We start from the raw sequence: 25,588 nt of genomic DNA on the forward strand, positions 1-25,588 counted from the left end.
AGTGGCTGGGACAATTCAGTCAGATGAGCAGGGTACCAATAGTAAAATCATCATCATTAGTGGGAAATGCTGCTTTTAATTTTAGTTTTTCTCTTTCCAAGACTCAGTGTTGCACAAAAGAATTCTGAGCAATCTTTACCCTCCCTCTTTACAGTAGTGGAAAGCCTTGTCTTTCGGTGTTGCACAGGATCACACCTATCTGTTTATCTTTCCAACATGGCAGTGTGTTAAAACGTTACAGGCGACTGCGTGTGTTTCACGCTGTTGTTAGGCTTTCTTGTGGGTTGAAATGCCACTTAATAAACAGCTGTTTTCTCTCATTGCCAGAGATGGAGCCCTAACTGAATCCTGTGAAGAGCTGCCTAAAAAAGCCTTGGGAAGCAAGTGCACATTCTGGATTGAGGAAACAGTCGAGGAAAGACTCCTGTTTTGCTTGACGGATCTGTGCAGAATATTTGAGCACCGCTCCCCCCAACTTCTACCTCATTTTATGCATTTTGGTCAGTCATGGCTGGGGAACTGTGTCTACTGCTCCTGTTACTGTTTTGTGGAAGAACGATTTCCGAAGTGCAGCCTTTATACCAACCGCCTTCTGAAACTCTGGATTTTGGGTTTGTTCCTGCAAAGACTTACGACACAGCAGCGTACCACGAACCTGGAGCAATAGGGATTTTGTTTCGATTAGTCCACACTTTCCTCTATTTAGTGCAACCAAATTATTTTCCTCAAGGTAAGTCTTTAATATTGAACTGTCCTAAAGCACGTGTGCTGGTTGAGGCTTTAGTTTGGCATGGCAGCTCTTATCACAGACTATAGTTTGTGAGCGTACCTTCAGAAAATAATAAAAATAAAAATAAAAATAAATTACTATTTATTAAATTTGTATAGCACTCTATACCCACAGCTCTGAATGGGCTGGAACTGCAGTTGTCTTTTAGTAGTAGTAGCAGTAGCAGTAGTAGTAGTAGTAGTAGTAATAATAATAATAATAATAATAATAATAATGGTATAATAATAATAATAATAATGGTCTGCTGCAGTTTTTTTTTCTTGTAGATGTCTAAATATGTAGATGAGAGCAGTGTGCTTTAAACTTCCTAAACTGGAGGAGCCCTTAAAATTTATCAGAATGACTCCACCCTCCCCTATGGAGTGGGTACATAGACCTTCTTGTCCATAGGTGTAAACCTTTTAAAATAAAAATATATTACACTAATGATAGACTTATGTATTGTGGAATTAGTTGGTCACCTGAAAGCCCATTCTAGAGTACAAATTCTAACTTCTTTTGCCATACTTCAGATGTTACACTTGTCTGCACCATTATATTCTCCTACATGGGTTCTCAGTGACCTCTGCAGCAAGATTGCACTGTAGAGCAGTAGTGTGAGAATCTTTTGGACTGCAATTAATAGATTCAGAAGATTGTCAGTGATGTCTCTTCCTCCAGCTGGTTAAGGGTCAGGCAAGTGAGAGAGGGGCAATTAGATCTCTTTTGATTTCTCTTAAAAGTAGTTGTAGGGGTCGTGGAATTTGAACAAGAGTGTGGTACTAAGGAAATGGTATTGTACCCTTTTTATCCTTCAATGTTCTCCCCCTCCCCTGCTCTGTTTTTTGTTCTGCTGGAGGGAAATCATGCCCATATGTTTTCCATAAAGGAGCAGGTGGATTTGGATCTAGATTGTGAAACTGGGGAGAAAGGATCACCACCACACAGGCACATTCCCGATCCACTTTGAGAGGTCCATGTTGCTTCTTTTAAGATATATCTTGGCATCTCATCTAACTTGAACTTAGGTAGTATACAACAACAACAACCCAGAAGTTGTTTGGGGGATCAATATGGCTGATGTTCATCTTCTAACAATGGCAGACCTTCCCAGAGTTGTGTTGGCAGCCTTTTAAGATATTGTGCAACCTCCTTCTTCTGCCTGTCCCCCCGCCCAGATTCTGATCCATAGCACGAGAACCATCACATTGGCTTAAAACATGGTTCTCTGCTTCTCCTCAAGGTTCTTAATCTTTTGCTTTCTTCCTTCAAATTTGAAAGATAGGCCCTCTGGAAATTCCCACCTAAAAAAAATGTTCTTTCTCCTCAGAATATCTGTCAGGTCCCTATACTGGGATCTCAGGTTCAAAAAATGCCTAGGAACCTCTTTGAAGAGCACAACGGATTTATCGAGGACTTTGAGGCCTTTTTTATAATGATGTCCCAGAATGATATCTCTTGGTTCCCTGGTCTTAAAGACCACAATACAATCGTGGGTTATTTTAGTCTCTTTTTTAGGACCAAATCCGTAAGCTTTCTCCACCCAATCTTCCACTTCCTCTTTTTTCAGATCCCAGAATTCCACAAAATATCCTATCAAAGATTCTCTGAGTTTATCCTGATTCAGATAAGGGAGCCCTCTCAATCTCAGATAAGATTCTTTTACACTCAATTGGAGAAACTGCAATCTCCTCCCACCCAATGCTGGTCAATGGAGCAAGGGACGGGGGCGCTGATTGAGTGGCTGTCTGCCACTGATGGAGTGACACTACACTTGGTGTCACTCGGTTGATGCATACCTCAATGGATGGAGCTGAGCTGGATCCCAAGCCACTCTCTTAGCCAGCCGTGGCTGACAAAGGGCCAGGGACCAGCCTGAAGCTGGTGTTGGGAATTATCCTGATGTGCCTGCCCCTCCTGACCTCCCATAGCTGCTGCCAGGTTGTAGATGCTGCAGTAACTCCACTGCTCTTCATAGTCTTGGTGGTGGCGGCAGCAGGTTAGCATTGCTTTGTGCATTCTTGTGAAAGTGCTTGGCACAGAGCGCTCTCAAATTATAGAGCAGGCCCTAGGAATGTTGATATGTTGATTGTGGCACAGGCTGCCAAGGACAGATAGGATCTCACAGCAGGGCAGCGCTAGAGACCACTTACTTCCTACAACACCTGGTATTCCCAGGCGGTCTCCCATCCAAGTACTAACCAGGCCTGACCCTGCTTAGCTTCCGAGATCAGACGAGATCGGGCATGTTCAGGGTAGTATGGGTGGCCAACTAGCTAGGCGAATTGTGAGAGCTGAAGAGAGGCAGAGAGCCTATGGGAGGACTGGTCAACCTCATTCCTTGGCTGGCAGACTTTAGCAGGGAATCTGGGGTGCCCTGCTCCCCTTCCTATGGGATTAGTGCTCCAAGCCAGGATCCTGGACTGCGCGGAGCATTTTGCCTGCAAAAGAAATGACTACCAGGAAGTTGAGTTGATGGGTTCATAGGGTAGCATGTCTTTTTAGAAAGGGGAGGGGGAATTGAAAACATTTGAGCAGGAAGTACAGCAGGAAGTCGGGGTGAACAACCTGCGTCCCTCTATATGAACTTGGACTCCAGAGTCCCATTAGTTTCAACTAGCATAGCTGGGGATTACAAGAATTGCAGTCTAGCAACATCTGCCAAAGGGAGTGGTTCACCAATCCTAGCATAAAAGAGGGTCTGCCATTCTTGCCATTCCATTTGCTGCTTTAATGTGTTTTCCTTTGGGTTTAATTCTCCTTGGTTGATTCAGCTAATATTTAAGATTTCTCCTTGAAAGATTGCCCTTGCATGCTAATTACTTGAGCAAGCTTTTAATTCATTTGCATCTCTTTGAAGACTTCTATGTAACGAGCCATGCAAATATTGCACAGAGGGTTCCCATTCATTTTTGCTGGTCTCGATCTGGGACGTTTAGCTCTGCAGCATGTTGTGCAGCATGTTAGCAGGTGAGACTTTTCTTAGGAGGGATATCTTGGGTGAGGAAAGCTTCTGCCAAAGTGCCAAGCTAGGGTTAAGGACGTCGGCAGGGTTAGTTAAGACCTGGCCATCTTTACTGCAGAAAGCAAATACAGTGGTGCCTCGCAAGACGAAAAGAATCCGTTCTGTGATTCTCTTCGTCTAGCGGTTTTTTCGTCTTGCGAAGCAAGCCCATTGAAGGATTAGCGCTATTAGTGGCTTTTAGCGGCTTATCTGCTGATCAGATCAGCTGATAAGCAGCTTAGCGGCTTAGAAAAAGGGGGGGAGGGAAAAAAACCAGCAGGAACTCTCAAGACATTTTCGTCTTGCAAAGCAAGCCCATAGGAAATTCGTTTTGCGAAGCACCTCCAAAACGGAAAACTCTTTCGTCTAGCGAGTTTTCTGTCTTGTGAGGCATTCGTCTTGCGGGGCACCACTGTAATGGCAATTAGTTGTTTGAGCTAGCATCAGCAGCAAACACAATACCTTGCTGCATATTCCATCTCCCTCCATCTTAGCAGTCATGTTGGAAGTAGTGGACAAATGTTTGCATCATAGGTGGTTTCCACAGCCCTTCCACTTTAACAAACTTCAGATGTTACAGGAATACAACTGGCCACCTGCTCTGACCATCAGCTGAGGGCAGTTGGGCTGAAACAATATCTGGTGTGCACCATGTTAGCTATCTCCAGTGTAGACACAGTACTGAGCTGGCAGGACAAATAGTCTGACAGCTGGCATATTTGATCAGATTTTGTGCATGGTGGCATTCCCAATGTGCCCTGAAATCACAGGAGGCCTTAACTGGCCGTACAAAACACTTGTGACGCATCCTTTCTGTTTTAAAGTGCTTCCGTGAATTATTGGGTTACTTTTCAACAATCCTATAAGATTGACTTTAATGCATTCAAAGTGCATGCCTGGATCACCTGCAAATGTTTTAAATACAAATGAGAGGATTTGAAGATATGAGCACTCAAGTTTATTATGCTTTCAGTGTGACTTGAAGCTGACTTTGTAAATTGTTAACTGAGTGCTTTAGTTGTGCATACAGAGCTCATCATTCATGGTTCTCAGCCTTTTAAACATATTAAGAAGTTTATGATAAAAGGGTTAAAATGGAAAGCCTTCAGCTGTGATTTTAAGACCACAAGTAGAAGCATTTATTTGGCAAGGGAGGGGTACATACAAGTGATGATGAGGTATGCTTTCTGTCTGCTTCTGTTTAGCTATGCATAACTTTGTAAGAGAATTGAAGTACAGTGGTACCTCGCAAGACGAACACCTCGCAAGACGGAAAACCCGCTAGACGAAAGGGTTTTCCGTTTTGGAGGCGCTTCGCAAGACGAATTTCCCTATGGGCTTGCTTCGCAAGATGACAGCCCATAGGGAAATATCCGGGACAGTGGGGAAGCGCAGTGCGTCTTTCCCACTGTCCTCGGACCTCCTCCGAAGCCGGGCGGGGGGCGGGAACGCCTCCTCCCGCCGCCGCCGGGCTTCGGAACGATGCTCCGAAGCCGGGCGGCGGGGCGGGAACACCTGCCCCCGCTGCCGGGCTTCGGAACGCTGCTCCGAAGCCGGGCGGGGGGGCAGGAACACCTTCTGAAGGCGGGCGGGGGGCGAAAGTCTTTGTCCCCCCTGCCTGCCTTCCCAGGGGCTTTTAAATCGCCCCGGACAGCGGAGAAGTCCTCCGCTGTCCCGGGGCGATTTTAAAATGCCGCCCGCCAGCATTTTAAGATCACCCGGACAGCGGAGAAGTCCTCCGCTGTCCCGGGGTTTTTTAAAATGCTGGGGGTGGGAAGAAAAGCCCTTGTCCCCCCCCCCAGCCTTCAGAAGAGGTCCGGGGACAGACTGTCCCCGGACCTGGTCTGAAGGCGGTTTCCCTAGGAACGCATTAATTGATTTTCAATGCATTCCTATGGGAAACCGTGCATCGCAAGACGAAAAACTCGCAAGACGAAGAGACTTGCGGAACGAATTAATTTCGTCTTGCGAGGCACCACTGTATAAGCAACAGAATACATGGAGTTCTGTGTCTTTATTTTCATTTATCTAAGGAGTTTGTGTAAAAGTTTTGCAGCATTTTTTTTTTAAAAAAAACCAAGCAATTCAAGAAGGATGTCTGCCTGAGTTAAGGGCAGCTATGGAGAAGCTGCTTAACTCTTTCCTCACTGGTCATTTTCCAGTTCAAAAGCTCCTCTTTCATTTGAGGGTGGGGGAAGATGGCTTTCTTGTATCCTTTCTGCAGTGGGTGGAAAGCAAGTTGGGTAGCGTTTGAGCTGAGAAATGACTAGTGCATAATCTTTTTTAAATAGATCTTTGGATATCATGACATTTGCAGGATGAATCCAAGAGTGAGCTCTAACAGCAAGTTGCTAAGTAAGAATTTGACAGACTTACTTAGATTTGAGGTTCCAATAACTGAAAGGAGTAAATCTAAAAATATATCACGTTTACATCATTCCTTATAGCAAATTTGGTGTGTGAGTCCTGACAGGACAGAAAACCTGAGTGAGTTGATCAGATTGGCTTTCTTGAGACTTTCATAGCGAACTGTATTCTGGAGAAGGACATAGCTGGTTAAAACTCTGAACAGGAACTCTCTTGTTTGTGGGTGAGATATGCTGAAAGTCAGGCATAGGCAAACTTGGCCCTCCAGATGTTTTGAGACTACAACTCCCATGATCCCTTGCTAACAGGACCAGTGGTCAGGGTTGATGGGAGTTGTAGTCCCAAAAACACCTGGAGGGCCGAGTTTGCCTATGCCTGCTGTAAGTCTTCAGGTTTCATCATTTGAGCCGTGGACCCGCTATATATCTTGTAGTGGGATCATGAAGTGGATGATATTCTTAACAAGGTAGCATGGAATTATGCATGATTGTTCCCAACCATAATCTCTTCATCTTAAAATTCCTGGCTATGTAGTATTTAGCGCCAGATGAGCTTTGTAAAGCGTTCTGTGTTGGAAGAGATGTGATCATGTTGGCACGTGATGGCCATGCAAGGTTTGGGGAAGGTAATAAGTAGATGGTATTAACAATATCTTTGGTTAAAGGTAAAGGTAAAGGTACCCCTGCCCATACGGGCCAGGCTTGCCAGACTCTAGGGTTGTGCGCTCATCTCACTCTATAGGCCGGGAGCCAGCGCTGTCCGCAGACACTTCCGGTTCACATGGCCAGCGTGACAAGCTGCATCTGGCGAGCCAGTGCAGCACACGGAACGCCGTTTACCTTCCCGCTGGTAAGCGGTCCCTATTTATCTACTTGTACCCGGAGGTGCTTTTGAACTGCTAGGTTGACAGGTGCTGGGACCGAACGATGGGAGCGCACCCCGCTGCGGGGATTCGAACCGCCGACCATGTGATCGGCAAGTCCTAGGCGCTGAGGTTTTACCCACAGCGCCACCCGCGTCCCTCTCAATACTATTAAACTATTTTGAACCATGGACAATCATTGTATTAAAAAGTCCAGTTATTAATAGCTGTCAGATACAAGTTGCAAAAGCATTGCAATGTGGAAATGATTCAGGGCTGGTAGGAGCAAATATGGGAAGTCATTATGGAGAAAACTTCCTTCAGTTAAAGGGAATCGCATTGCATGGTGCAAAGTATTATTTCATTTTTAAGGAGTGGGTCCTTACCTTGATCTTCATAGACTCTTCAAAATCCTTATGTAAGTGACTGGCAAACCTTTGGCTCATTTCAGGATATCAGTGGATAATGTTTCTTCTCCAGAGATCAAGATCTGTCCTAATTATTGTAGCAATTTTGAAAGCAAAGTTTTAATTTTGAGTTACCTTTTTTATGTGTGTGTGTATTTCTTCGTTTTTCGCCTCACTTTATTGAGAAACGTGTAAAAAATTGCAGAATTTAAAAGGTTTCAAAACATACAGTGCTAGCTTGGGTTACATATGCTTCAGGTTACATACGCTTCAGGTTACATACTCCGCTAACCCAGAAATAGTATCTTGGGTTAAGAACTTTGCTTCAGGATGAGAACAGAAATCGCGTGGCGGCAGCAGGAGGCCCCATTAGCTAAAGTGGTGCTTCAGGTTAAGAACAGTTTCAGGTTAAGAACGGACCTCCGGAACGAATTAAGTACGTAACCAGAGGTACCACTGTATTACTGTTTCGGACTCGGATAACAGTTATGCAACTTAGAGCAGAATTATAACAGCAAGCGGTTGAACAGTTGAAAGCTGGGGCTGATTGCCTTTGTGCCAGGCTCGCTCTTTCAAAGGCCTTGAGCAGTGAAAAGATCTTCACCTGGTGCTGATAAGACATGCACTGGGATCAGGTGAGCATCGTGCAGAGAGTACTACAAAGGCCGTGTATATGGGGAGCAGGTGATAGTGCGGAGTACAGGCAGGTTCATGTGAGAGAAGGCAATCCCTCAGGCAGTGGCGTAGCGTGGGGGGTGCCAGGGGTGCCAGCCGCACCGGGCGCAACTTCTGGGGGGGCGCGCTCGCTGCCTCCGGAGTCGCCGAAGAGCCTCGGGCGCAGGCTGTAGCTGGCAGCGACTCTCAGCGCTCACCGCGGTCCCCGCGCGTCAGGGCCACGGAGGGCGCGCCAGGCAGCCCCTCCTCACCGACGGGCAGTGTTCGCCTGCGGGGCTCAGCCAGCGCGCTGGGCTGGCCGCGTGGAGTCGTCGAGGAGCCGCCGCCGCCTGCCATGCCACCCTGGCTGCTTCAACCGCGTCCGACAGCTGGCTCGAGGCTCCTTCCGGCTGGGTCTCCCGACGGGGCGCTGCGGGCGGAGGCTCCGGCACCAAGCGCCACACCGCCCAGGCTCGGGTCGCTGTCTGGACGCGCTCAGCCCGCCAAACGTGCCATCGGCGGCGCTCTAGTGCCTGCGCGCCAAGACCGCCCACCCGCCCCGACGGGGCCCCCCCACCCGCGCCGGAGGCCGGCCGACGCACTGGCCCCAGAGCCGCCCCCTCCCCGCGCCAGAAAGAAGCCGCGTCGGGACTAGCCGGGCCGGGGAGGGAGACCGAGAAGGCTGCGCCGCGACGTCCGAAGACGCGCGTCTTGGCGTATTAATGACCATGGTTAGGTGTTAGGGGGTGCAAATTACTTGCCTTGCCCCGGGTGCTGATAACCCACGCTACGCCGCTGCCCTCAGGTGCCCAGCTCTCAAGCTGCAATAGAGGATTTATTTTGTAAAAGCAAGCACCTGCCCTCTGAGTTTTTCTCAGAGACGGGTGAGCCACCAATGAAGTTGTTTTAAGAACCAGCACAATCTGTTCCCACCACCAGTTTTCAGCCAGCAGCCCAGTAGCAACATTTTGGAAGAGTTTAAGCTGCCTGTGCTCTTCTGCTTCCCAGTCGTACCTCGGAAGTTGAACAGAATCTGTTCCAGAAGTCCGTTTGACTTCCGAAATGTTTGACTTCCAAAGGGCGGCTCCTGATTGGCTGCAGGAACATTAAAAAAAAACAGAACACTCACTTTCAGTTTTTGAATGTTTGGGAGCTGAGGTACAACTATAGTCCATCTAGGCTGCTTTATATTAAAAAAGAATCACCATTTCTGATGACAGAATTAGCAACATAAAGTTTTAGCCTTAGGCTTGCATTCTGAATAAAACATTAGAGACAAGGCTCTAGAATTTTTATTCAAAATGAAGTTGGAAATGGAGGCAATGAAGAAGAACACATATTACAACGAAGCAAGATCTCTAAAACCCAATGATTCCGAGGCTTAGTGTATCATGGATATGCTAATTGCTGGTGGGAAAAACTAGAGTAAAATGGCGCAAGGAGAAGCTTGCTGTTTATTGAAAGATTGGCATATGTAAATTTTACATATGCCGGAGGCAGTGTTAGTAACTCAGATATATAATCTAGGTGCCAAATGGCTCCTTAAACCAGGGCTACAGTCGCCAAAGGGACATCCTAAAGTGGCGCTGTGGGTTAAACCACAGAGCCTAGGACTTGCCGATCAGAAGGTTGGTGGTTCGAATCCCCGCGATGGGGTGAGCTCCTGTTGCTCGGTCCCTGCTCCTGCCAGCCTAGCAGTTCGAAAGCACGTCAAAGTGCAAGTAGATAAATAGGTACCGCTCCAGCAGGAAGGTAAACGGCGTTTCTGTGCGCTGCTCTGGTTCGCCAGAAGCGGCTTAGTCATGCTGGCCACATGACCCGGAAGCTGTACGCCGGCTCCCTTGGCCAGTAAAGCGAGATGAGCGCCACAACCCCAGAGTCAGCCACGACTGGACCCAATGGTCAGGGGTCCCTTTACCTTTACAGAATGCCTAGTTGCCATTTTTTGTTCCAGAAATTCATTTTGATTTTGCAGATAAAATATAACCGATATAATTCTACAGGATGTGTTGCTAGTGTGTGAAAACAGTCAAGATCCAGGGATCTCCAGGCATAGCACCACCAGGTGATGGGACAACAAGCGCCATCCTGGTGCTCAGGCATCTTCACTTGGTTGCAAGTGACCAATAGCCAGGTCCAAAATGCACCTGGCGAATTTCAAATGCTGGCAGGGGATGCTCTGTACTTCAGAGATTGATCTGAAGCTTGAAGGGCTTAAACGTTTGGTGGGGGAGGGGAGAGGAGAAATGGAAACTATAATGTGTGTGTGTGTGTGTGTGTGTGTGTGTGTAAAAGGTTCCTTGCTTGCTGCACTTTCTGAGTAAGCATGAATAAGTTAACTTGCCATTGTGACTCCTTGATATGCTAACATCTGCAGCCCAGGGCTCCTTCAGGAGGAAGGGTGGGATATATATTTTTATATAGAATAAATAAATAAAAATTGCTACCAAGCCCTGCAGTTCCTTCCAGTCTATGAGTAATCCAATTAATAATTTTGATAGCAATGAATAGGATGAGAGCCCAATAAATATTGATTTTGGACTGAAGCTTGAAAGTGCGATCTTAGTGGATATTGAGCTGGCTGCTCATTCAATAAATTATGTGCTTAGTGGCGCTTGGGGAGTAGCAGGAAAGAGAAGTGAATGAGACTTGGAGCTAATAACTGCTTTAATGAAATCTTTTCTTGGCATGTTTTAACATATTTCACTCTTTTAGAGGGAACTACTGGAGTTCTCAGTGGCCTCTGCCTTCCCTTCCCTTCCAACCCCAACCCGGATCATGTGGATTTGAGCAATGTCACTTAATTGGCTAATCCATAATCTCTCTTGCCATATGTTGCTCTGTTTTTCTTTCTAAGTGTGTTAGTGACACAGAGGTATTTTGGGACTGCTTTCTAAATGAAGTCTGATGTCCAACTGGGTTTGAGCGAAATAATGGAGGTCTATTATACACCACTCTGAAAATTAAGGCGACTCAACTCTGCAAGAAGTTTGCTGCTGTGTCTGTGGGCAAACCATGTCGGAGCAAGCAGGTTTCCACGGTGGCAGTGTGAAATGAGAGCAATCTGGGATTCTGCATGCATTATTTGGTTGTTAGGTGTGCCCTTCAGGCTTCTCTGCCAGACTTAGGCTGCATTCTTAACCGTGTCTACTCAGAAGTAAATCCCACTGAATTACGTGGGGCTTCATCCCAGGTAGATTATGAGATCATCGTTCGTTTATCAATGCGCTGCTTTTCTGTTGTTGTTTAGTCATTTAGTCATGTCCGACTCTTCTTGACCCCATGGGCCAGAGCACGCCAGGCACTCCTGTCTTCCACTGCCTCCCGCAGTTTGGTCAAACTCATTGTTAGCAGCTTTGAGAACACTGTCCAACCATCTCGTCCTGTGTCATCCCCTTCTCCTTGTGCCCTCAATCTTTCCCAACATCAGGGTCTTCTCTTCTCATGAGGTGGCCAAAGTATTGGAGCCTCAGCTTGACGATCTGTCCTTCCAGTGAGCACTCAGGGCTGATTTCCTTCAGAATGGATAGGTTTGATCTTCTTGCAGTCCATGGGACTCTCAAGAGTCTCCTCCAGCACCATAATTCAAAAGCATCAATTCTTTGGCGATCAGCCTTCTTCATGGTCCAGCTCTCACTTCCATACATCACTACTGGGAAAACCATAGCTTTAACTATATGGACCTTTCAGTGGCGTAGCGTGGGGGGTGCAGGGGGGGCCGGCCTCACCGGGCGCAACATCTGGGGGTTAGGGTTAGGGGGCGCAAATCCACGGGTTAGGGGGCGCAAATTACTTGTCTTGCCCGGGTGCTGACAACCCACGCTACGCCACTGGGACCTTTGTTGGCAAGGTGATGTCTCTGCTTTTTAAGATGTTGTCTAGGTTTGTCTACCACCTGGAGCAGGAACCGGCAAGCCACTCCAGTATCCCTGCCAAGAAAACTCCATGGACAAAGACAACAGGCTGCTTTTCTAGTAATCAGCAAAAGCAGATTCTAATAAAATACAGCATGGTGAACAAAAATAAAACACTAATAAGAAATCAGCAACAGCAGTGGTGCAGCAATAAAACTGCCAGCACATTTGCAAAGCTAAGCAGGGTCTGGTATGATTTCAAATTGGATGGGGAACCACATGTTGAGATTCCTGCATTGCAGCGGATTGGACTAGATAACCCCCAAGGTCTCTTCAAATGAATCTAATTATCATCAGAAGTACAGCTAGAGATGGAAATGTTTGTTGGTTGAAGTTCTTTCAGTTCCTCATGTTTCCAATTTTCAGTTCTCTATATTTTGAAGCAGTTTGTGGTTTTTAAAAAAATCTTCATGAAAGTTGATCAGCATTTTAGTGCATTTTAGGTCTGTGTATGGATGAAGACTATGGGAAGTGGGTAGACTATGGGATGCGGGTGGCACTGTGGGTTAAACCACAGAGCCTAGGACTTGCCGATCAGAAGGTCGGCGGTTCAAATCCCCGCGACGGGGTGAGCTCCCGTTGCTCGGTCCCTGCTCCTGCCCACCTAGCAGTTCGAAAGCACGTCAAAGTGCAAGTAGATAAATAGGTACCGCTCCGGCGGGAAGGTAAACGGCGTTTCCGTGCGCTGCTCTGGTTCACTAGAAGCGGCTTAGTCATGCTGGCCACATGACCCAGACGCTGTACACCGGCTCCCTCGGCCAATAAAGCGAGATGAGCGCCGCAACCCCAGAGTCAGCCACGACTGGACCTAATGGTCAGGGGTCCCTTTACCTTTATGGATGAAGACATGTAGCATTCTTATAAGCTACCTTGAGATAGGTTCGTTTTCAGAGTTCTTCCTGATGCTTCTCAGAGTGACAGGGGTCATTGGCCCAAGGTGTTCTGAATCACGGCAGTGATGGAGCAAATGTATTTGCCTGCATGTGACCATTTCAGTAGCCTTCCTGTCTCCTGATTGCAGTTTCATTTGCCATGATATAGAGTTGGTACATAAGTCAATTGACCACCTAATAATTATGATTTGACCATTGCCAAATAATAATAATAATAATAAATTAATTTATTTGTTCCCTGCCCATCTGGCTGGGTGGCTTCCAACCGAATATTAAAAACAATACAGCATCAAACATTAAAAACTTCCCTAAAGCCTTCAGTTGTCTTTTAAAAGTAAAATAGTTGCTTATTGCTTTAACATCTGCTGGGAGGGTGTTCCACAGGGCTGGGGCCACAACCAAGAAGGCCCTCTGCCTGGTTCCCTGTAACCTCACTTCTTGCAGTGAAGAAACCACCAGAAGGCCCTCGGCGCTGGACCTCAGTGTCCGGGCTGGACAATGGGGGTGGAGACGCTCCTTCAGCATTCCAAGAATGCCAAATTTCCTTTTACAAAATGTCATTAGCTCTCCAGGGCTGCTTTGTATGGCCCTGGGGCAGGGTCAAGTCTAGCTCAGTCAGTAAAGCATAAGACTCTTAATCTCTGGGTTGTGGGTTCGAATCCCACATTGGCCAAAGATGCTTGCATTGCAGTGGGTTAGACTTGGTGGAGCACGATGCCTCTTGATGGGGACATTCGCATAAGGCATGTGAAGAAATTTGCGCATTGCAACTCTGCAGGGATTTCTTTGAAGTGAGAAACTAGTACCGCTGGCATGAGATAAATTGGAAATTGTCCGTCGGAACCTGGGAAAAAAGTGTGGCAGAGGGCACAGAAAGGAGAAACTTAATGTTTCTAGGTTTGTGGGGTGGGGCTTGTTGCGGATCTTTTGTGGTTGGAAAAGATTTGTGGTTTCATAAAGCTTGAGAAACACTATCCAAACAGCGGCAGAGCAAGGTGAGGGCGGTCCTGTGGCTTTATGATGGCGTCCGGCACATTCTGCTGCGCCACTGCGCTCCCGTGCCTAGCCCTCTCGTAGCTTGGTCTCAGCAGAGTCTCCGCAGCGGTAGAAACTGTTGCAGTGTGTGGGTAATAAATCAGACTGTACGCAGGCTTGTTGCTTATCTCCAACAGTCTTTAATCGTGTAGAAAAACATCTTAAATCAGCCCGGCGAAAGAGCGCACATCTTTCGCCTATCGGTCAAAACCGAAAAATAACTCACACACAGAGAACATTCCCGTATGTGAACATAACCACGCCTCAGAATGTGAGACGTCACTCAGAACTGTTTAACCCTGTAAGTTCTGATTCTCTTCACATCCATCCCGGGTGCCATCCCTGACGGGGGGTGACATTCAGCGCGCCGAGTGCCCATAACTCCCGAGCCGTCGGGAGAAGGGGGGAGCTGCATCGCTTTGCCAGCGGCGTCCCCCCCTTCCCCCTTCATTTTGACAGCTGGGGGAGGCTGGGGAATTGCAGGCGGGCTGGCGGCACACCAAATGTCTGCTATTGGCGGCTTGCTCCACTCCTGTGGGCGGCTGGCTCTGCCCCCAGCTGCAAGGCGCGCACACTGCTCCGTGCACCCGAGCGGCTATCCTGCGCCTGGGAGGGCAACCTCCGCTCCCCTCGGGAGTGCGCCCGCCCTGGGCAGCGCGGGCATGCGCTCTGCCGCTGTCCAAACACTTTTAAGAGAATAGCATTTCAGAAAGTGTGATTTAATCTTCATCAGAGTTGTTGTCATTGGTAAAAGCAGGAGAAGACCTAGAACAGGTGCTTTTAAAAGGTTTAGCGGTACTCTCACTTCCGTCTGAGATTCAGAAAACACCGGGAAAGGAAATGAAGCCACCATTGGGTATCAACGGAACTGACGATTCACCTTGCTAGAAATGAAACTTTTTTTTTTTTTAAAAAAAGTTTATTCTCCCATTAGATTCACAAAATGTTTAGGGGCATGCGTACCCCTGGGTCCCCCCAGAAAAAAAGTGCCGCTGTTATGTACTGAGTTGAATAGGATCCAAAATGCAGCAGTCTCATTGGTCCTGGAACAATGCAGCAGTATGATTGGTCCACAGGAGCCACCCAGTCCAGCTCCAGGTGGAAGTGAATCCACAGCCTGATTGGCCTATAGGAGAATCCCGGAATTAGCCAATCACGTGCAGCCCATTGTGTAAATAATGTATATAAAGCAGATATTGTGGGGGAACTTCCATTCCTCCTCACCACTATGAGCTGAATAAAGAACATGAAATCCACTCTCGACTATATTTCACCTGCCTAGACCTAAATCTAAACCAACATCATTAACTAGTAAAAAATAAAAATGCCTGAGGGGAATTATTTTTGAACTGGGAATATTTAAAAAGATACAAGTCTGACACTGCTACCGTTTCAGAAAAACTCTTTAATAATGGCTTCTATTTACACTTATATCATTCCACCTCTTCCAGCACCCAAGTGCCAACGGAGGTAGAAGCAGAATCTCGGTGCTAAGTAAATGTTCTTTTTAGTATCCCATTGCCTCCTGAGATATCAGAGCAGTCGAGCCACGCTGGAAGTGTGCCATGCTGAAAATGTACCAGCCATTTATTGCCACAGGAGTTGTATTCAGGAAGAGCCGTCCTATCTGTAACTCCAGATGATACAAAAATCATAGTTCTTGAATTTACATTCTCAAGATGAAGGATCGCAAAGCGTGGGATATCAGAGCAAAGCTGTCGCCTAAGAGTTGCTGAAATGAATGCGTGCCTTTATACTGGCAAGTTGGCTGTAAGAGTGAGAACTGGCAATCTCTGGTTCAAACCACACCATAGTGGGCCATGAACTCTCTGGAGGCTAATTCGTGAGCCATGTGTATGAACCCAAATGTTCATTGTGTCCCCGCCTCTGTCATTGATAGTGCTTTAACCTCCCTCCCCTGCCCCCCATTTTCTGAACTACGTCAGGTAAGCTCAGAAACCTTTGCTTGTTATTTGCTTCCTGTAACTTTATGCTTTGGCTGTTCTTTGGAATAATTGGGAGATATTGTATCTCTGTTAACTCACACACCCCTTGGCCAAAGACCTGAGCACAGCTGGAGAGAGTATAGTGCTGGGTTGGAAGGAAAGGAGGAAAAGAGAGGCTGCAGTTGTTTGCTGGTACCACTGTGGGGTAGGAAAGGCAATTGTGTCCAGGGCAGCTGTCTCCCAGCTCCATCTGGTACGCAGGCTGAGACCCTATCTACCTGTGGACTGCCTCGCCAGAGTGGTGAATGCTCTAGTTATCTCCCGCTTGGACTACTGCAATGCGCTCTATGTGGGGCTACCTTTGAAGGTGACCCAGAAACTACAACTAATCCAGAATGTGGTGGCTAGACTGGTGACTGGGAGCAGCCGCCGAGACCACATAACACTGGTCCTGAAAGACCTACATTGGCTCCCAGTACATTTCTGAGCACAATTCAAAGTGTTGGTGCTGACCTTGAAAGCCCTAAATGGCCTTGGTCCTGTATACCTGAAGGAGCGTCTCCACCTCCATCGTTCAGCCTGGACACTGAGGTCCAGCGCCGAGGGCCTTCTGGTGGTTCCCTCCCTGTGAGAAGTGAGGTTACAGGGAACCAGGCAGAGGGCCTTCTCGGTAGTGGCGCCCTCCCTGTGGAACACCCTCCCACCAGATGTCAAGGAAATAAGCAACTTCCTGACTTTTAGAAGACATCTGAAGGCAGCCCTGTTTAGGGAAGTTTTTAATGTTTGATCTTTTACTGTGTTTTTAACATACTGTTGGAAGCCGCCCAGAGTGGCTGGGGAAACCCAGTCAGGTGGGCGGGGTATAAATAATAATATATTATTATTATTATTATTATTATTATTATTATTAGCCCAGGTGCAATAGACAGGGAGTGAGTTAAGGAGCTCTTGAGGAATACTGCAGCACATATTATAGAACAGCAATGAAGAAGAGGAGGTGGGAGAAGTGGTAGGTGGCAAAGCAGGCAATTTGAAGCCGCCATTTGAAAATCGCATTTTGCACCTGGCTATTAGTCTCCTGCTACCAAGTGAAGATGCCCAGGTGCCAGGATGGCGTCTGACCTCTCCACCATCTGGAGCTGCCTGCCTGGGGATCCTTGGATCTTCATTGTTTTCACACACTAGCAACACATCCTGTAGTGTTATATCCCTTATATTTTATCTGCAGAATCAGAATGAATTTCAGGAACCAATAAGTATTGAAAAATAAGACTTTTGAGCCATCTGGCTCAGAAATGGCAACTAGGCATTCTGTTTGGGGGACTCTAACCCTGGTTTAAGGAGTCATTTAAGGAGTTTCTATACCTGAGATACCCTGGTTGTATACCTTGGTTTCAAGGAAACTAGTTTAAGGAGTTTATATACCTGAGATTCTAACACTGTGTGAAGCTGAAGTGACCTGCTTTCCTGGCAAGGGAATTTGTTTAGGAATGTGGGGCAAACTTAGAGCGAGATTAGGGTGGAAAGAATGCCTGGAAACCATCTTACAGGGTCAACATGGTGGAGTGTGTGTGTGTGTGTGTGTGTGTGTGTGTGTGTAATATATGAGTACTATAGCCCAGCTCCCAGCATTTGAGGAATTCCCACTGCAGACTCTCTTCCTGTTAGGGAGAACAACCATGACCCAGGCAAACTGTGCAGTGATGGTTGGAGCTGTTCATTTCTTCCACAAAAAGCAAAAGCCCATGGGGTATTGGGGAGGTTTCTATTTCCCTCACTGAGCAGCAACTGCAGTCACAAGACATTGTTTTGCATTCCACAGTCAGAGTTACTGGAATGGGAATGGGAGACTGGATGTGACGTACACTGGTTTCCTGTTTTTCACTGTTCTCTCGGTTTCTTTGTTAGAGAGACGGTTGCTTCTCTGTTCTCACAGAGGCAAGATGCATGTTTGTATTCTCTCAGCATAGAGTGGAAATAAAGTTAAGAATATGGCACATACGGCTTTTTTTTAAAGATTTTTATTAGGTTTTCACATTTTATATAGACAACAACAAAACACAAAAACAAACACAAAAAACAACAAACATATATAATTTCTGAAAAACTTATTTTCTAACCCTGGTCCTTGACTTCCTCCCACCCCCTCCCTTGCATCCCTATTCCCAAATTTATGTCAGCAAATTGGCATTCTCTTATCCATCTTAATATTAGTCCTTTTATAGAGAAAGGCAAAAATAAATTTTTTTCTAAGTTGGACCCCAGTTCCCTTCCATCGATTTCCCATTTTGTCTTAAATGATAATCTTATTAACTTAACCCCCTGGTCTTGAGTGTTGTTAAAATTAGTTCCTTCCCTCCCTCCCATCCCCGATTTGCGTCCCTTCCCCGAAACATGTCCAAAATTACAGTTCTTAGCCTGGGTTCCTCACGTCCGAGGCTCTCAAATCATTTTCAGTCCCTCTCCGCCGGTCTTGTTGGTAATCCTTTATGTCGGTCATCAAGTCTCGAAAGAGTTCTTTCACAGTCAGTCCATAGTCTCTTCCCATATTTAAAAACAGCTGCTGAAGAATTTCCACAAGGCATGAATCTTGAAGGTAATCAAGGTCAGAGTCTATGTGGAGGCCCCAATTATATTTCTTTATTCCAAAGTCCTGAATTTCATAAGCTCCCAGGGCCTCCACTTTCGTCTTCTGCATCTTTCGTAGACTTGTAGTAGATTTAATCCAATAGTCTCCTTGCTTATATTCCCCAGGTGTCAGCTTCTGGTTAGTATTTTCCCACTTCACTTTTTCTCTTTCTTGTTTTGTCTTCTCCTCTTCTTTAGTTATCATTTCGAGTTCAGCTGTGGATTCTTTCTCATTCAGGTCCTCATTACATTCAGCAGAACTGCTTGTTTCAGAAGTCAAGGTCATCAATTGTTTGCTCATAGCCGTAGTCTGCTCTTGTAAGATTCCCACCAAATGGAACATCCTTTCGATTTCCCCCAGTATCTTTCCATCCACAGCCATTGTAATTCCACAGAATTCCCCCTAGAGGGAATCTGGTTACTTAGTGTTCTTTTCTCCAACAATCCTCTATCTTGTTATTGTTTCTTTATTTCCAACAATTTTAGTTCAATTGTAGCTCCTTTTAATCCAGAGGAATCTTAAGTTGCAATTTTTCACTTAACAGTCCGTTTGACAGCTTTGACAGCTGTCAAACTCTGTACCTCTTACACAAGTTCCAAAACAGGACGCTCCCGGGCCCGGGAGGGAGGGTTGTTTACAGCAAAACAAACAACTTCCAACACTCCACTCTCCTGCTCAAAATTACTTTTCCAAATCTTGGAAGTTACTGTCTTTTTAAACTCACCCTTTACAGGGTAGGCACTCCAGCTTAGTTCTTATATCGTTGCTCTAGATCGTCTGCAAGGGGGGAGGTGCGGACTTCCTTTTAGCACACACCCCGATCGTCTCAAATTCAGAAGGTAAAATTCTTAAAGTCCGATTCCAATTTACTCACGGGTTCTTCTTTTCAGTCCGAATTTCAAGGAAGGAAGTCAGCGCTCTCCAGTCATGGCTCGCGGCTTCACTCAGCGGCGGTAGCGATCGACTCTCAGCACCGCGCCGTCCCCCGTATCCCCTCCGCAGCCTTTAAAAAGGCTCTTCGCGAATCAGGGGGGCGCTTAAGGCACCCACCGAGTCTTCAGTCCGCAGGCTTCCGCGCCTGCGGTTTTTAAGGGTCCCCGTGTCGCCGGCACGGCAAAGACCCATCCACCGCTGAGCCGATTCCCTCCGGAGCTCGGAGGGAATCCGCCATTTCCAGATCGCGCCAACCCCGGAAGTCAAGAATGTGGCACATACTGCTTATCCTTCTGCTGTGTGGACTACTCTGCTTGGGCTCAAGATAAGACGAGCCTGTATCAGCTTCAGATGGGCTGAAGCTGGTCAAAATCTCACAGTTTCCTTCCACAGAAGTGCTTGCTTCTTCTGATGAAACAGTGGGGGTGGGCAACTTGTGGGGACTGCTGGTGGTGTGTGGGAACAACTGCATGTGCAGTCTCTTGTCACTCTCACTACCCAGCTCTCTCTGTTTGTCTTTGTCAGGGGGCAGCAAACTTTTTCAGCAGGGGGCCGGTCCATTGTCCCTCAGACCTTGTGGGGGGCCGGACTATATTTTGCAAAAATAATAATAATAATAATAAATGAATTCCTATGCCCCACAAATAACCCAGAGATGCATTTTAAACAAAGCACACATTCTACTTGTGTAAAAACACGCTGATTCTTGGACTGTCTGCAGGCCTGAATTAGAAGGCGATTGGGCCGGATCCGGCCCCTGGGCCTTAGTTTGCCTCAGTGGCGTAGCGTGGGTTCTCAGCCTGCATGTAATTTGCGCCCCCTAACCCGTGGATTTTAGCACTCGAGTCTCTTCCGCGGCCCCCCAGATGTTGCGCCAGGTGCGGCAGGCCCCCCCTGCACCCCCCACGTTACGCCACTGCTCCCACCACAAGTCTTCAGGACAGCCATCCGAAGGCTGGCACGGGGAGAAGGTCTCTCCACCCCACTGCCAGGCTTCGGAGCAGCCTTCCGAAGGCTGGCGGCGGGAGGAGGTCTCTCCGCCCCACCGCCAGCCTTCGGAGCAGCCTTCCAAAGGCTGGCGGTGGGGCGGAGAGACCTCCTCCCGCCGCCAGGCTTCGGAGCAGCCTTCCGAGGGCTGGCGGTGGGGCGGAGAGCCCTCCTCCCGCCGCCAGCCTTCGGAGCATCCTTCCGAAGCCTGGCGGCGGGAGGAGGTCTCTCCGCCCCACCGCCAGCCTTCGGAGGAGGTCTGAGGACAGTGGGGAAGACGCGCTGCGCTTCCCCGCTGTTCCAGAGATTTCCCTATGGGCTTTCGTCTTGCGAAGGAAGCCCATAGGGAAATTCATTTTGCGAAGCGCCTCCAAAACGGAAAACCCTTTCGTCTAGCGGGTTTTCCGTCTTGCGAGGCGTTCGTCTTGCGGGGCACCACTGTACCTGAGCTCTATAGTTAGAGACTCACCATTTCCCCAGTTGGCTTGGCCCCCAATTTCTCTTACTATAGAATTTGGGGCTGGTGGTGGAGGAAATCATTATTCTTCCCCCTTGCTACCCCCCCCCCAAAGCATAAGAGAGGGACTCCCAAGAAGGTGAAGCGGGACTTCACCCCAGGGTATCTCGGAAGCCCTCGAGGCAGCGACGCTTCCACCCCCTGGAAACAGCAGGAAGGGAGAGCGCTCTTGTGCCCCGGTCCTGCTTTGAGTGCTTCTCATTGACGCTTCTGCTTGGTCACTCACTCTACATGGGCCCTTGTGGCCTTGATCCAGTAGCCGGGTCCTTCTTTGGAAAGAGCGAGCGCCTCCTAAGCACGTGCAGAGCGCCTCCCTCCGCCCTCCGCCCCCGCCACGCAGAGCTCAGCCTGCACGTGGGCAGGCCCTTTGCGTCACGTGCGCTTGGCGCGCTGCTCTCTCCAGCTTCCTCCCGGCCGGGCCAGCGGCTCCACCTCTTTTCCTTTGCCTCTTTGAGCTGCTTAATTCCCAGCAAGCAATTAGCAGGCTCGCTCCACCTCCTCCTCCTCCCGGCTTTGCTGCTGCTGCTGCGCGGCTCTTTTCCTCCACCGACGGCACGCTGTGCCTTGGAGAGGTTCCCGCTTCCTTGAGGGGGGCCGGCCAAACGCGCCCCCCAAAATGTTGCACCCGGTGCGGCCAGCACCCCTGGCACCCCCCACGCTACGCCACTGGTTTGCCTACCCATTGTCTTTGTGGTTGACACACCTGCTGATGGTTTGCTGCCCACAAAAGGGTTGCAGTTGGGCAGTGCAACCCTTAAGCTGAAAAAGGATAATAAACCCTTAGGCTCTATGCAGCCAAAGCAAAACTACTGTTCTATGAGTTCTTGTGCGTCTGCAGGCTGTTGACCTATACATGCTAATGGTAAAGGTAAAGGCAAGGGGACCCCTGACCATTAGGTCCAGTCGTGACTGACTCTGGGGTTGTGGCAGTCATCTCGCTTTATTGGCCAAGGGAGCCGGTGTACAACTTCAGGGTCATGTGGCCAGCATGACTAAGCCGCTTCTGGAGAACCAGAGCAGCGCACAGAAACGTCGTTTACCTTCCCGCTGGAGCGGTACCTATTTATCTACTGGCACTGGCATGCTTTCAAACTGCTAGGTTGGCAGCAGCAGAGACCGAGCAACGGGAGCTCACCCCATTGCTGGGATTTGAACTGCCAACCTTCTGATCAGCAAGCTCTAGGCTCTGTGGTTTAACCCACAGCGCCACCCGCGTCCCATAAGCCAATAAACCTCTGCTCTAATAATGTTGTGTCAGCTAGGAGCAGGGCCTCTACTGCTCTAGTTGCCACGCTAGGGAATGATTTCTCTATTGTGCAGAGATTTATTTAATTATGTATAGCCACCCAGGAATAAATATTCCCTGGGCTGTTTACAAAAAAAGATCCTTGTAACAGTAGACTGTAAAACAATTTTCAGCCTGGATTTAAAATGCAATACAGTGGTACCTTGGTTCTCAAACTTAATCCGTTCCGGAAGTCCGTCCCAAAACCAAAGCATTCCAATACCAAGGCGTGCTTTCCTATAGAAAGTAATGCGAAATGGATTAATCTGTTCCAGACTTTTAAAAACAACCCCTAAAACAGCAATTTAACATGAATTTTACTATCTAACGAGACCATTGATCCATAAAATGAAAGCAATAAACAATGTACTGCAGTCATGCAATCAATCAATCAATCAGTAGCTGAACTGGGTTCCACGCAGTCACAAAAACAAAACAAAAAAGCCGCAAAAACAAAAACCCAATATAAATAGCAAAACCAGACAGACTTCAGTGTAACGCTCAAAACAGAAGTATGGCACTCAAAACGGAGCACGATCAGCTTCCGAAGAACGTTCACAAAGGAGCAGTGGTGGAGAGCAGGCGGGGGCAGGGCTAGCGCGCGTCCCGGGGGCGTGGCATGGTGCCCATAGGAGCGGGGCGCCCAGCGTGAGCGGGGGAGCAGCCGCGATGGCACCCCGCCAGGATTACGCTGCTGGGGGCAGTGCACTCCCCCCGCACACCTCTTTCTCCACCAGTGCAAAGCAGAACACTTATTTCCAGGTTTGCAGTGTTTGGGTTCCAGGTTGTTTGAGTACCAAGGTGTTTGAGAACTGAGGTACCACTGTATAAAAGCATGGGTGAATGAAAAGGTGTTCACCCGGCACTTCAAAAGACCACAGAGAAACACCAGGTGAGGCTTTATGTGTGGAACCTATTGTATTACCTGGGTACAGTACCAGAAAAGTCTTCTCTATGGTAAGGTTAAGATTTTTTTCAATGAATCCAGGGACACTTTTCAACTTCAATTGATTTTGTATGGGGACTGATTTGTAAATCCGGGAACTGTCCCCAGGAAACGGGGATGTCTGGTAACTTTACTCTATGGGGGTGAACCATAACACTTCACTTGGGGTGGGGAACAGAGAGCAGGCTCCCCAAAGAGGATCTTAAACTCTGGGTTCACATATATGGGATGGATCATTCAGGTAACCTGGTCTCTCGCTATTAATGTAGGTTAATACCAGCACTTTAAACTGAGTCCCATTTAAAGTGCCTGGTTTTAACCGTGAAGCAAAAAAATTAACCCACTTTTTGAAAAGGCTGCAAAACATCTAATCGCATTTGGCTGTGTTCTTGACATGTTCTTTACTGCTTTACCTATTCTGGTGATGTAGAGGTATGTTTTAAAATTATATATATGTTCTGTGCATGGTGCTTTGGGCATGCTTCAAAAAGAAGAGCAGAAATGTGCTGGACTGAACCATCAGCTATCACTGCAAAGGTTTCTTGTTTCCTACATTGTACAGTGTGAGCCAGTGTGGTGTAGTGGTTAAGAGCGGTAGTCACGTAATCTGGGTAACCGGGTTCGCGTCTCCGCTCCTCCACATGCAGCTGCTGGGTGACCTTGGGCCAGTCACACTTCTTTGAAGTCTCTCAGCCCCACTCACCTCACAGAGTGTTTGTTGTGGGGGAGGAAGGGAAAGGAGATTGTTAGCCGCTTTGAGACTCCTGAAGGGGAGTGAAAGGCGGGATATCAAATCCAAACTCCTCCTCCTCCTCCTCTTCTTCTTCTTCTTCTTCTTCTTCTTCTTCTTCTTCTACATATTAAATCCCCTTGACTGTCATGGTGGTGAGACTACAGTGAATTTACAGTAATCCCATGAAACATTACCAATATTGTGTTTACTAGTCACTTAGATGCATATTTATAGCAAATGCTATCAGTGACATGCAAATTAGAAGCAATGTGGCACTGTGGTCTAAACCACTGAGCCTCTTGGGCTTGCCATTCAGAAGGTTGGTGGTTCAAATCCCCGCGACAGGGTGAGCTCCTGTTGCTGTGTCCCAGCTCCTGCCTACCTAGCAGTTCGAAAGCACGCCAGTGCAAATAGATAAATAGGTGGTGGGAAGGTAAATGGCGTTTCCATGCACGCTGGTTTCCCTCATGGTGTTCCGTTGCGCCAGAAGTGGTTTAGTCAAGACAGGGGTCAGCAAACTTTTTCAACCGTGGGCCAGTCCACTGTCCCTCAGACTTGTGGGGGACTGGACTATATTTTGGAAAAAAAATGAACGAATTTCTGTGCCCCACAAACAACCCAGAAATGCATTTTAAATAAAAGGACACATTCTACTCATGTAAAAACATGCTGATTCCTAAACTGTACACGGGCCAGAATTAGAAGGCAATTGGGCAGCATCCGGCCCCTGGGCCTCTGGTTGCCTACCCAAGTCAAGCAATGTATGCTGTTTGTGCAATTGCTGAGTGGGTGGAAAGTATGCATATGTGTTTTCTCCCTTGACTATTGCAGCTTACTATGAGTTGAAATGGGATGCGGGTGGCACTGTGGGTTAAACCACAGAGCCTAGGACTTGCCGACCAGAAGGTCGGCAGTTCGAATCCCCGCAACGGGGTGAGCTCCCTCCAGCTCCTGCCAACCTAGCAGTTTGAAAGCACGTCAAAGTGCAAGTAGATAAATAGGTACCACTCCGGCGGGAAGGTAAACGGCGTTTCTGTGCGCTGCTCTGGTTTGCCAGAAGTGGCTTAGTCATGCTGGCCACATGACCCGGAAGCTGTACGCTGGCTCCCTCGGCCAGTAAAGCGAGATGAGTGCGGCAACCCCAGAGTTGGCCACGACTAGACCTAATGGTCAGGGGTCCCTTTACCCCTATGAGTGGAAATAGTTATTTAAGAAGTGAGGCAAACTTCATCTGATTCTTAGCTTGCTTGGAATGTCTTAGTGGTTTCTGCTTTGTCACTATGGAAACCAGGTGCTCTTCCAAATAAGATGATGCTCATCTGGGATATATTTTTTTACAGTAGGATTTGCGCAGCTCTACTTCATTTCCTGTACCTGAAGTGTGAAGCATTGTTAAGGGGAGCGTGTGACAGAGTGAATGCTATGTTCCATATTTTCTCTCTGTTTAATATGTTCCCCCATAATAGAATTAAACCTTCTAGGTCAAACACCTGCAGGATCTTGAAGTCAACATTCAAAGGAGAATTTGCCTGTGTGATTCAACATTAGTCGAACCTTTGCGTGCCCAGGCAGAGAATCCCCTGGCCCCGAGAGACCACCAGAAAGATTAATCACTTGTGACGTGTTATGGGATTAAAAATTGGCCACAACTTCATTAAACCTTTCAGATGTAGGAAGACCTTGGCTTAGGCATTGGGTGTGTATCCC

At 47.6% G+C, this 25,588-nt stretch overlaps 1 protein-coding gene across 11 annotated transcripts in view; it reads left to right on the forward strand.

The window, feature by feature from the left end:
* Positions 1-25,588, forward strand: part of PROM1 (prominin 1) — a gene marked incomplete at its 3' end in the record, with an annotated part of 111,549 nt that overhangs the window by 18,698 nt on the left and 67,263 nt on the right. For all 11 annotated transcript variants that reach the window (XM_082237350.1, XM_082237356.1, XM_082237352.1 and 8 more), the window contains one exon: positions 328-730. In XM_082237350.1, the coding sequence (XP_082093476.1) occupies positions 508-730 (223 nt within the window). In that variant the 5' untranslated portion in view covers positions 328-507. The remainder of the gene's footprint in view (positions 1-327; positions 731-25,588) is intronic.

This window comes from Podarcis vaucheri (assembly GCF_965113315.1).
Source record: "Podarcis vaucheri genome assembly, chromosome: 9".
Taxonomy (NCBI): domain Eukaryota; kingdom Metazoa; phylum Chordata; class Lepidosauria; order Squamata; family Lacertidae; genus Podarcis; species Podarcis vaucheri.